This window comes from Antrostomus carolinensis, unplaced genomic scaffold, assembly GCF_000700745.2.
Source record: "Antrostomus carolinensis isolate BGI_N321 unplaced genomic scaffold, ASM70074v2 scaffold24965, whole genome shotgun sequence".
Lineage (NCBI taxonomy): Eukaryota > Metazoa > Chordata > Aves > Caprimulgiformes > Caprimulgidae > Antrostomus > Antrostomus carolinensis.
Window position 1 is genome coordinate 1 of NW_010317409.1, and position 12,607 is coordinate 12,607.

Sequence of the window (12,607 nt, forward strand, 5' to 3'; positions counted from 1 at the left end):
GACGTTGCGGGATAACAACTGCAACAACAGACTGACACTCACAGAGTGCTGGGTGGAAGGCTCACCCTTAAAGTCAGGCTGTTGTCCCCATACGAGCTCCTGAGCTCTAGGAAATGTTCAACTAGCTTTGCTAGATCTTCAGGAGCTTTGCCCATCTCCAGACCTTACTGTAGGCATGCCTCCAGGGATGCTGATCTGATCATTTATGGCCTTGTTCCCCTGTCTCCCAGGTAAGCCCTCTGAGGAGCAAGCATGAGCAGTTCAAGCCACTCACCCCAATTTTAGCGAGCTGCCCCACCACAGAGCCCACAGCACCAGCTGCAGCATTAACCAGCACTGTGTCTCCTGGCTTCATCTTGCAGACCTCCAGCAGACCAAAATACGCAGTGAGGCTGTGAAGAAAAAGAAAGAATTCTCAGTGAGTAATAAAAGACGCCAGACACAGAGATGTGACTTGACCGCATTGAACCAAAATACCACCACAACCAGAACACTATTGATTTTCCTCATTCTTTAAGAAACACAAAAATTAACACAAAAATTTATTTATTTGGCTTTTTTACAGCCATCCCAGAAAAAAACAGATACACTACTGGGAAACAGGATGCTGTGGCAGAAGTCTACCTTAGGTGAAAACAGCTTTCCTTGTGCTCACTAGCCAAAAGGAGAAACAGAGAGGTAACTCTGTAAGGTGACAACTCAGTTACACACTGGAAAAGAGAGTAAATACAAGCCAGAGGGAGGTCAGTAGCCAGCTGGTATCTACCAGATTGAGGCAAAGATTAAACAATACTCATCACAAATCAAAGCTGGCAGAAAGAATTAAAAATGGTGGCAAAACCTTGCTGAACTGATAGGCATACTGCTCCTGAGGACTACTGTGCACAGCTACGGCTACTGGGTGAATAGCAAACTGTAGGAACCACTAAAGTTTAGCTCAAGGATCATATAAACACTGAATGACATCAGGCTCTGCAAGCTTCCTGAAGCAACAGGATCAACTGGCCCAGAATCCCAACAAACTTCTAGATTTCTAGATTCAAGCTTAGAGCTTCCCACTCGGTACAAAGTGAAAGGATGAACTGAATGCATCTGGCAGCTGTCTGGGAAAACATGCATCTTGCCTGATGGCACAATGAAACCTGAGAAGTTCTACATCACACACAACGTTACAAACATTTTGAAAGCCTTCTGTGTCAACAGGACTGACCAAGTCCTGATGTCCCATACAAACTACAGAGAAAGAGAGAAGAAACGTGAGCAGATGGCTGAGAGACAGCAGTAGTGAATAGAGATTCTGAAGCACAGCAGCTCTGCCTGCTGCAGTGCAATTTAAAGGACCTCTATTTGGCTGCATGATGACAGCTGTCATTTGCCATTCTGGGGGCAATTCTGGAAACATGGTGATAACAGAAGAGCCCGATCAGCAAAAGCAGACTAGTCCAGGTGCCAGTGTCTTTCCTCTCTCACTGAGGCTAATTCAGATTGAACTGGATTCTTTCCAGCCCCTCCTGGATCTTCTTCCTATCCTATTACAATTCCTCAAGGAGAGGGACCATCATCTCCAAGGCAAATCTCTGATCTAGAGGATGGGCCAAACTTCAGGCCCTCTACAGGGTAAGGGCATCTGGAAGCACACACATTTTTTACCAGAGTGAGTGGACAACATTCTGGTTGAACAAGACGAGGGAAAAAGGTCATACAGATAGGCAAAAACATCCTTCACAGCAAAATCCCTTTGCATCCAAAACTCACCCTGGCATGCCAACTGTCCCAAGAGCCAGAGATCTGGGGAGTGATTCCGGCCAACTGGAAGGAAGGAGTTGTAGGTCTTTGCCAGAAGAGATAGAATGAGTTCTCCAGCCACTTCCAGCCACAACAAATGCCCCCACTTTAAAAGCGGGATTCTTGCTTTCTACAATCCTGTTTAAAAGAAGAAAAAACAAACAAACAAGAAAACCACCCTGTCAGAAACAAATCATTATTGACTCTTCCTTCCTTTATTCCTGTTGCCCTGTGATGCAGGAGAAAATAAATATTTAATGCCAAGACATTTATCCCATACCTGCTGATGCTGTAGGCTTTTGATGTATTTCCTGAAACGTGCACAATCTCTCATCATTGGGGGGTTACTGGGCAAGATGGTTCTAGACTCAGCCCTGCCCACAACAAATCCAATGTTCCCACATAGATGCCAACTCTTATTTGACTAGCACCAGTCTGGTATGAATTCAGACTAGGCTTCTGTGAGTTAGAAGGCAGGAAAGAGGATGCTGGGATTAAAGGGTGGAAAAGCAAGAAGTCACAGATAGGCTGTAAGGAGCAGTTCCCCTCTCAGACAACCTGCACCTCATTTAAAGGTTGAAGATCCTGGAGATGGAACCTTTTGTGGTAACAAAACCAGATAGAATGCAGTATCTAGTAACAGGAAGAAGTTCATACTTGTGGTGTCTCTATGCCAAAGGAAAATTCAACTTTCTCAGCCCAATGGGAATGGGAAGGGGTAGGTAAGCAGTTTTGAAATATTGCAAACAGTTGGCCTTCTGTTCAGCAGACTTGGTTGATAATTTATCCCAGCTCTCAGTATTCCTGCAGAGAAGCACAAGAGTCAAAGGCCACAGAGGTTCCTGGGCAGCAACTTAGAGAGAGCACAGGAGGAACAAGCTGAAAAAGGGAAACATCTGTGTAGCTAAATTACCACAAACTTGGGAAAGGATGGATTCAAGGTTAGATAACCCTTTGGCTAGAGCTGTATCTTAGGTGACACTGAGGTATTCTCAGCTGGAGTAGGTAGCATGCATGGTTTCAGGCATGCAGTTATGAGCATATCAGATTTTAAAATGTGAAGTTGACATTTATGGCAAGTGCAATGGTTGGTCCTTGATACGTCTGCTTGCAAAAGAAGTTCATTTGAGAACATTATCACCAGAAATAACATATAGATTGTATCAGAGGCCTGATGCTCTCCAAAAAGGCAAAAGAGGTTCTTAGAGGAAAAACACATTCCAACCAAGTACAGACAGGAATTCAGTTGCAGAAGTATGTAGACTCAAGTCTACATAGTTAATGCAGGCTGCAGAAGTCTCGAATGTCAGTACATTCCTTTGAGATCTGCCATGTGTATGGATAACAAGAACTGATGATCTTACCTGGCAACTTGCGTGCCTATCATTATGTCCCCCTCCTTCATGTCCCTTTGACTGTAAGGTCTGTAACACAGGCAGAGATTATTTACTGTAAGCAACTTTAATGATGTTCCAGATACACTATGAAGTAGTAGCTACTGTCTGACCCAGAAAGAGAGCATCAAGCATGATGTTGAACAGATTGTAAAGAGCTTGTCATTGTAATGACATAACTGGATGTTTTCAATATCCAGCTCCTTGAGCATCCCATCTTGCCCGAACACCTGGCTAGAGTGTTGAGGACACAATGGTATTAACCTTCCCAGCATGGTGCACCATTACAAGGAGGCTGAGACTCCAAAGAACTACCTATCTGCGACATTAGAAGCCACCCAAGTTCTTCGAACTACCCAGTTTCCCTGTGCATGAACTGCCACCTATCAACATGGGCATATCAGCAATTTCCTACTTAGAATATGTATCCTTAAGTATAAGGTTGCTAAGGTCAGTGAAGCAGCTACTGCAACAGGGCTGCAGTCTCCTTTGAGCCTCTTGCATTCCAGTGGAAGAGACATGACAAGGGCAACACCAGAGTCCAAGATAAGTTCAGGGCTGCAGCACTGTTATCCTAATGTCTGGCTAAATCTGGCACAGCTCCATATTGGGAATCCTGTAATTTACATACATTTCATAAAAAGCAGACAAAGGCATCTGGGATTCTGGTAGCAGGGGGTGCTCCCAGAAAATGTTCTTTTGAGGTTTAAGTGGGAAATCAAATAAAGTATCTTAGCCAGCAATTTAAAAAGAAGAAAAAGATATACCTCATGTAAGGATCAACACTGAGAAACACTGATTCAAGCAGCAACTCTGCAACAAAAGACAAAGCAAATTCCTGGGCATTAGCAGTCCAGTAAAGTATAGTTTCCACAAGTCAGTCTTTCAACAAAAGCAATAGGAATTCCTGACGGCTCAAAACCCCCATATCCCATCATCCTTTAGGGAAACTACCAGAAAAGACTACTACATTCATTAGCTTTGTTTGGATTATCGCTGTGGTCTTACAAAAGACACTTCCTATAGTGTCTCTTTAGGAGGCTACCTTATTTTCAACCTTGTTTTTCTTTATCTGCCTCCTGTCTCTACAGAAGGCTCAGGAGGCCAGACCCCCTCAGCAAAATACCAAGTTATTTTGGACCCATAGACCAAAAACCACCAAGTTATTTTGGACCCATAGACCAAAAACCACCAAGTTATTTTGGACCCATAGACCAAAAACCACCAAGTTATTTTGGACCCATAGACCAAACGCCTTTCCGAGGTTCAACCAGCAGAGGGTGGTAAGAAACCGTGGCAAGGATCAAATATAAACACACTGCTTAAACAGAAAGCATCAGGCTGTCTTTTCTAGGTAGCCTAATCCAACTTACTGTCTCTAATGATGCTAGTTCTTCTGAAATATACTGTTAAACAAATTTTAATTTAAATTCTCATTTAAACTGCAGTTTTAGCTGTTCAAGTCCACTTAATAATACTTTTCTTGCCTGTGCTGCAGTGATCTAACTAGTACAAGCTAGAAAAATATTCAGATATATACTCAAGAGTGAGCTCAAGAGGAACAAGGAACAGTCAAGGCCATGTAACATAACAGGAAAGGTCACTTCTTTAAAAGTGATAACTCTAGTAGCCTCTTATTGCTGTAGGGATTAAAATGGGAAGAAGGAAATGACTTGGTGTTCTTAAATACCGACAAGCATGAAATTAAGTGTGCCTGAATGCTATAGAAGTACACATGCTATGAAAACGCTTGAAACTATATGTACAAAGAAATAACTTTTAAACCTTTAAGTTGTAAACAAAACTAGTACTTTAATGCAATTTCTTTGGTGTACCTTCTAAACTGGACTAAATTTTGTAAAGGACAAGTGGTGGGGTGAGGTTCAAGACAGCATGGTACAGATGTCCATGTGAAGCCAAAAATCAAGGTTCATTCTTTTATCAACAGCTCTTGCATAAAACAAGTCATCATATTCCCTACAAAACTTTTCAAAACAGAGAAACACAGGAATACAACCTGTGCATTTTTTTATCTTTTTATTCACTCTCTCTCTATGTCACAACAGGTCAAATATAACAGATAAGTACTGAGAAAAAAAAAAAAGGTGTTGAATGCAGACAGAAGTCTTGCCTTGCTGCTTCTTGAACTTAAACACCAGCCTGCACTGATGTATTTGGTCTGGCTGAGATGGAGTTAACTTTCCCCACAGCAGCTCTCACAGTGCTGTGTTTGGTATTGGCAGCTAGAAAGGTGCTGATAACACACCAGCGTTTTGGTTACTGCCGAGCAGTGATCCCACAGCATCCAGGCTGGCTCTCCAACATTTCCCATCCCCAGTAGGCTGGGAGTGGGGAAGGTCTTGGGAGGGGACACAGACAGGACAGCTGACCCAGACTGACCAAAGGGATATTCCACACTGTACGACGTCTGCTCAGAAATAAAAGCAAGGGGAGGAGAATCATAGAACCAAAGAATGGTTTGGGTTAGAAAGGACCTTAAAGCTCATTCAGTTCCAACCCCCCTGCCATCAGCAGGGACACCTTCCACTAGACCAGGGTGCTCAAAGCCTCAGAAGAAGGGAGGGAGAAGGGGGGCATCCTTTATTTACAGCGTTTGTGTTCTAGAGCAACCACTCCATGTACTGAAGCCCAGCTTCCTGGGAAGGGGCTGGACATCCCTGCTGATGGGAAGCAGAGAATAAATATTTTGTTCTTCCTTTGTTTCCGTGCCTGGCCCTTGCTTTCTGCTTCTCTTAAACTGCCTTTATCTTGACCCACAAGTTCTATTTTCCTTTTTTTTCCCCCATCTATTTTCTCCCCTCCCTGTCCTGCTGAGGAGGGGGGTGACAGAGCGGCTTGGTGGGCACCTGGCATCCAGCCACCACAACTGACTCCAGCCTCAAGGCCTCCCAGCTGCAGGCTCACTCTCACCTCAGTTACTGTGCTCTACCCCAGCAATATCAGCATGAAAACACTTCCTCATCAGCATGAAAACTCCAGTGAAAACCCACTCTCAGGGGCTACCAACTTCTCCAGCTTTCTCCAAAGGATTTTGCAAAATAAAGTAGATTAAAACTTTTTATCAGTAAAGCATGTTTGGGTTTTACTACAGTTATCTCATTTGTTCTGTGTCACAGTTCAGTTCTCTCTAAGTTAAAGGAATTCTGTTTCCTTGTGGCTGTCAGTTTTGAGGGTGTATCACTTCAGTAATTTTCTCCCGTAAGCTTAATTTGCAAACACAGTCAAAAGCCTCTGCCACCAGGCACCATGTGTGATTAGGCAGCGTGAGACTGTGAAAGGCACGCTGTAGCTGCTGTGTGCTGGAGTTAGAAGATCTCAGCCACTGTTTCTAAGGGTATTATCAGAAGGCAGCATGTCTTAAAATCCACCAAACCCATCAGCATGCATGTTCTTGAGCAATTGCCCTTCTCTGCTAAGGTGCATGGCTTGCCACAAGCCATGCCAACCTATTTTGTAAAACCCAAGCCACAGAAACATACAAACAGTTCCACAGATGCACAGTCATTCACCAGCAACCGGACAGCCTCTGGAAAAAATAAAAACAGGTGATACTCTACTTACCTCCATCCTTTAGGTCTGGCAGCTCTATCTTTTTCAGCTCAAAGTCACTGTTTTTGGGGAAACCCTCAAAATGCTTCTTCAGAACCCATGCCTTGGCAGTCACCATCCTGTACAACAAAAAGCACAGCCAAAGAGCTCCTGTCAAAGAGATGTCCAGCAGTGCTGGACTGCTCATGGGGGCTGGTTTAGGCTTTATAAAGCTGAAAAGTATCTTGATAATGTGCCATCACACAAGACAGCCTCTGCTTGCATCCTGTAGCAATATCCTGGAATCAAGAAAATGTCTGAAAAGCCCCCTCACTGCCTAAGGAACCCAGAGCTTCCTGACCTGCTGGACTTCCCTGCCTGCTGCCAGCAAGCCCTGCTATGGGAAGTCAGCCCCAGCAAGATGTACAGCTCCCAGGGTAAAGAAATTGAAGAGGGAAAATCTACTAGTTTAAGGAGAAAAAAAAAAAAATCCTGTAAGGAAAGAAAATAAAACACTTGAACTCATTCTTTTGCCCTGATCACATGGGGTGAGTACTGAACCTGAACTGTTACAAGATTGAGCAAAAGTGCAAGTGAGAAATACAAAGTTAAGTAAGACCTCTTTCTGTCACACCCCATATGTTGAAAGAAAATGCTTCTCCAGTTGCCAAGCTCAGGGATTGGAACTGGGAGCACACTGTCACTGGCATTTTCCATACAAGATGGAAACAAATGACTGCATGCATTGTACCCTCACAGCCCCTTTTTCCTTCCTATAAGCAAGCACACCAACAAGGGTAAAGAAACAGAAGTTTATACTTAGAGCAGGCAGGTGGAAAACTGCGTCTTCTGCTGACAAAGCCAGTCAATCACCTTCTGTACCCGACTCAGTTGGTGGCTGGACTCCTTCAATCACACATGCCTTCTAAAAGGCTGAGATATCTGCTTTTATCGACAGAGAGGTACCACCCTTAGTCCACTTCCCCAGGAGCAAGTGTAAACCCGCAGCAAATCTCGCACAGGGCACACCCAGCGTGACTGAACTTTCTCCTGTTAGGATTTGAGATCATTCCTACAGACCGCTCCAGTTCAGCGCCCAGCCAGTTGCACAGGAATGTTCTGAAATACGCCAAGCTAAATACACAAACCCCACGGTCCTAGAAACCACAAAATACTGCAGTCTGGAGACCAAGATTATCCCTTGGAGCAAGAGTTTCTTCAAATCACATTTTACTGCCAGCCCTAAAACTCTTCAATTAAAGAGTTCTGCCACTGAGGAAAAAAATATCTAATTAAAGTTCACTGTTCAATCCATAACTGAACACAGCAAATGATCCATCTGAATGCCAGTATCATATGGGAACACTATCATGACACCTACATCATGAGATGCCTGCAGGCTCCCCAAAGGACATCCGTACCCACACGTGTGCTCTGACACCTTCACTGTTCCCAGTGCATGTGCCAAGGGATCAGAGCCTGTGTAGCTGTGCCTCTGCACGCTGGGACCTCTCTGCATTGCAGAACCACCTTAAGAAAGAGTAGTAAACTCTGGCATTTTGTCTCAACTGTGTTGCAACAAGGCATGGCATGGGCGGAAACCCTCCAGGGACTGACTATGTGCCTTCAGATTTTATTTTCTTCTCTTGTGAAAATGTTCAAGTAGAATATGAAGGGTGGAAAGTGTAGAGAGACCAATATGTAGTGGCATGTTTAACTATAAAACACCTGAAGACAAAAGTAGTAATTAGGAACAGAGACCTAAGAAAATAAACAAAACTTTTTAAACAGACACAAGCAAGGGCCTGGGAGAACAGGGCAATCTTCCCATTATTTATACAAAAGCAAAAGCCACCATTCCCAGAAACTCATCAGCACTCAGCAACCTTCTGTGATGAACTTGGGATATTTCTAGTTCCTCGGTGAGAAACAAATACAGCACAGGTGAAGGGTTCGTGCTTTAGGAGCGTGTGCTGGGGAAATCACCTGTATCAGGACACAAAATGAAAGAAGGATCATCAAGCTCATTGTCAAAGCATCATCCCACGTTCGTTAAGTGAGCAGCCAAAACCAGCAATCCTCACATCCCACATACAATCACAAGAACAAAGGTCACAGAAAACTTATCTGCAGCAATTTCCACCTGACTCACAAACGTTTTTTCTTAAAATAAAAAATTAAAAATTAAAAAGACAATACAACAACAAAAACCCCACGAAAAAACCCAGGAGGCACTCCTCCCCTGGCATTTCCATCTGATGCTGCATTTGCTTTGGTATAAACGGTGCTTACCTGGACTTTTTGGTGACAAAAGACAGCGCGACACTGCAGCAACAAGACAGCAAGCTCAGCAAAGGTGCTTGCAGGAGCAAAAGGTGAGTTCAGAGTAACACAAAACTGGTCCCACCCACCCGCTGATACCCACAAGCACGGGGAGGTGCTTGTCCTGGCCGTGTGCCTGCACGGGTACCCCGGGGATGGCCGGGGACGCGGGAGGCTGGCGAGCTTGAAGTGCTGTTTGTAGCCCCGGGGAGCAAACAGTGACTCAGAGACGCTTTTGTCTCCGTCCCGTCCCACCTCCGTGAGTCACTCCCTGCTTTTTGTCCCTGGTCACTCCCTGCTTTTTGTCCCCGGTCCGTGTGCTCTGGGCTCCAGCCCTCTTCTTTACATCCCCACGTCACCTCTCAATAGCGTGAGTCGGCTTCACTCTGAGCACAGGAACGTGTTGCCCCTTGTTTTAGGCTGTCCTTTCTTTCCCCATCTGATCCGGTAAGAAGCTGCACAAAGACGTGCTGTAATCCTCATGATTTCCAAAATCTAGGTGCCACCAGTACTGGCCATTTCTGTCTCTTTTTCTGCTGTTCCTTTCGGTGCTTCCACACTCAGACTCCCCATTCACACCAATCTCCACATTCGAATCAAAAATTTCTGCTTTTTGTGATATATCGATTTTTCAGCAGAGCAATGATCCCTCCTACAAACAGCGCTGAAAGATTAATTTCACTGAACTATTTTTATTATGTTTAGGCTTACTGCTTGAGAGAGTCCAGCACAGAGCCACCAAGATGATTAAGGGAGTGGAGTGGAGCACCTCCCTTCTGAGGAAAGGCTGAGGGAGCTGGGTCTCTTTAGCTTGGAGAAGAGGAGACTGAGGGGAGACCTCATTAATGTTTATAAATATGTAAAGGGCGAATGTCATGAGGATGGAGCCAGGCTGTTCTCAGTGCTGTCCAATGATAGGACAAGGGGCAATGGGTGTGAGCTGGAACACAGGAGGTTCCGCTTAAACTTGAGAAGAAAATTCTTTACAGTGAGGGTGACAGAGCCCTGGGACAGGCTGCCCAGGGAGGTTGTGGAGTCTCCTTCTCTGGAGACATTCAAGACCCGCCTGGACACTTTCCTGTGTGATCTCATTTAGGTTCCTGCTCCGGCAGGGGGATTGGACTAGATGATCTTTCGGGGTCCCTTCCAATCCCCAACATTCTGTGATTCTGTGATTAACTTTGGGAACACAACAAAATTTCTGGTGATCACTTCTCACCTTCTACTGAAATTGCATTACAGCCACTTCAAGGCTAGAGATGTTTTCTGTAGGCTGTAAAACAAAAAGCCACAAACCAAATAAACAGAAAACAGAACACAGACACGTGCTTGATGAATAGATTCACAAACCAATTTCCAGGTTAACAAACCAAGATTATTTGGTATGCTTAGATATAAAATCATAAGGACTGGTAAGGACTATGTTGCTTAAGCATATTAAAGAATTCTAAGCATCAACAGCAGTGACGACACATTTGTGGGGGTCCAGTGAAAGCATTGCTGGACTAAGCATGCAATAGCCACCATCTCAGGTCTAAAAGCAGTAACCACTGTGCTATAAAACTATTCTGTTGTCAGTGTCAGTGGGTTTGAATAATACACTCCTTAAGGCTGTGTATTTTCTGCATAAAGTGTTTCATAGACCATTATAATCATTACTGCAAAGAGGCAGCTATGATAAAAACTTGAGAAAGGATAGCCCATTAAGGTGATGAAAAGACTCTTTTAAAAATAATTCATTTCTAGGAAGTCCCAGGAAAAAAAAATAAGGTGGTGCATTCCCGCTTGATATTCTTGCAAAAGACCCATTACAACTTTTACTGAAATTGAAGTCCAGAACAACATTTATTCTGATGTCCTTCAAACCTTCCTTGTCGTGATCTAGCCCATCAAGTTAGCAAAGAATAAAGTTTTATATTAATCTCTATCAACTTTTTCCAGAAAATTGGACAGCTAGGAAAGAAGAAATGGATTAGGGAACCTCAGCTTTGTGTACTGACAATATACATATGAAACCAAAGATCAGCTAGTGCAAACTGTAGCAGAGCTGCAGACAAAGCACCTTCACACAGGTTATCGCAGCTCAATCCCCAAAATCAGCATAGGGAAGGAACTTCACAATTCAGGGGAAAATGGGAGAGAAGAAGGAGAAGGTGAAAACTGGGACCCCACAGTAAACACTTAGCAACTGGAAAAGAAAGTCAGGAATAAAAAAACAGACGACAGACAAGTCCTAAAAAACTGAGTTTGACTGGAGGCTGAGGAACTGGTAGCGGTACCTGAAATCTGGGTATCTTTACATTAAAGTAGAGGAGTAGTAAAGCTCTCAAGGGACCATGAGTCAAATCAGCAAAGCTTACTTTTCTTAAGTAACCCCAGCTAACACTCATATCTTGTGTGGCATGATTTCCTAGCCTGGGCTTGCCCAAATCTAACCTTGAGGACAAAACTGACTTAGAAACCTGTCAGTTACAAATAAGTTAAATTCAAATTTGGGGTTAGCCTAACAGTTCATCTTGCTGCCAGTCACAATTAATTTGCAGATACAGCTGTGGTACTTGTTTCCTTTTATCTCCATTCTGAAGCAGGAACACTATGCTCCCAGCTACACTGGGAGAGAAGTGTATGATTAAAAGCTGAGTAAAGTATATCTCTCAGAGATAATGAGTTTGTAAATCGGTGCTGAGGAAAAAAACACCAATCACCACAACACCAAAGTTGACCAGGAAATCATCACCTCATCTAGTCCCTTCCTTCACATCAAATTTACATAGTCTCCTGCAGTATTTCAAAGCAACCTGTCAGGCACTAGCATAAAGGACTTTCTAAATACTTTTAAAAACGAACAAACAAACAAACTTAAAAGGACTGCTTGGTAGTGGAGACTGCCAAGGAGTCAGAATCCAGAGGCTACCTTGGAATTCCCCAGGCATTACAGGATTACCAATTACCTAGGAGTGCATAAGGCTTCAAATCATAAGTGCCTGCAAGTATTAGCAAAAACTACCTCTTCCTCCCCCCTGGCTTAGTTATTTCAATTCTTTGCCATAAATTATTTTTTTTCCTGTAGCGAAAAACAAGGTAAAGGCAAACCACTGCCATGCTATTCTTGGCAGACACCATATTGCTAATATCTGAGCAAGCATGACACTGCATTATGAAACAATACAGCTACAACTTCACTTCTTTATGCAATGCTCTCAGGCCCTGGAAGGAGGTCAAAGATTGGAGGTCAGTAGTCATTGCCCGATAAAAAGCCTGTGCCCTTCAGCTCTTTGTTACAATTCCAAGAGGTTCAACAGTCCTGCAGAGCAAGCCCACACAGGGAGGGGAAAAGGGAACCCAAGATCTGCGCTGTAACAGCTCAGCTGCCCTTCAGCTCTCAGAAATTGCATGTAAAATGAAAATCTTCAGAACTACATCTGATAAGAAAGAATAAGCAAGAAGCCCACAGATAGGAAGGAAGATGGGACACTGACAGTGACCTGGGCTGACAAACCAAGTCAAAGCTTCTTGAAGGGACAGCTGTGATTCCCGGGTCACTGCTGGGCACTCTT

General features: G+C 43.9%; 1 protein-coding gene across 1 annotated transcript; it reads right to left on the reverse strand.

Annotated features, from left to right (window-relative positions):
- Nucleotides 1–274: 274 nt before the first annotated feature.
- Nucleotides 275–6,867, reverse strand: LOC104525427 (prostaglandin reductase 1; the record flags this gene model as incomplete). Its single annotated transcript, XM_010168582.1, has 5 exons — nucleotides 6,762–6,867; nucleotides 3,947–3,992; nucleotides 3,150–3,209; nucleotides 1,756–1,923; nucleotides 275–392 (listed from the first exon to the last, which is right to left on the reverse strand). Coding segments are annotated over exons 1-5 (498 nt in total), but the record flags the coding sequence as incomplete, so codon positions are not given.
- Nucleotides 6,868–12,607: the final 5,740 nt, after the last annotated feature.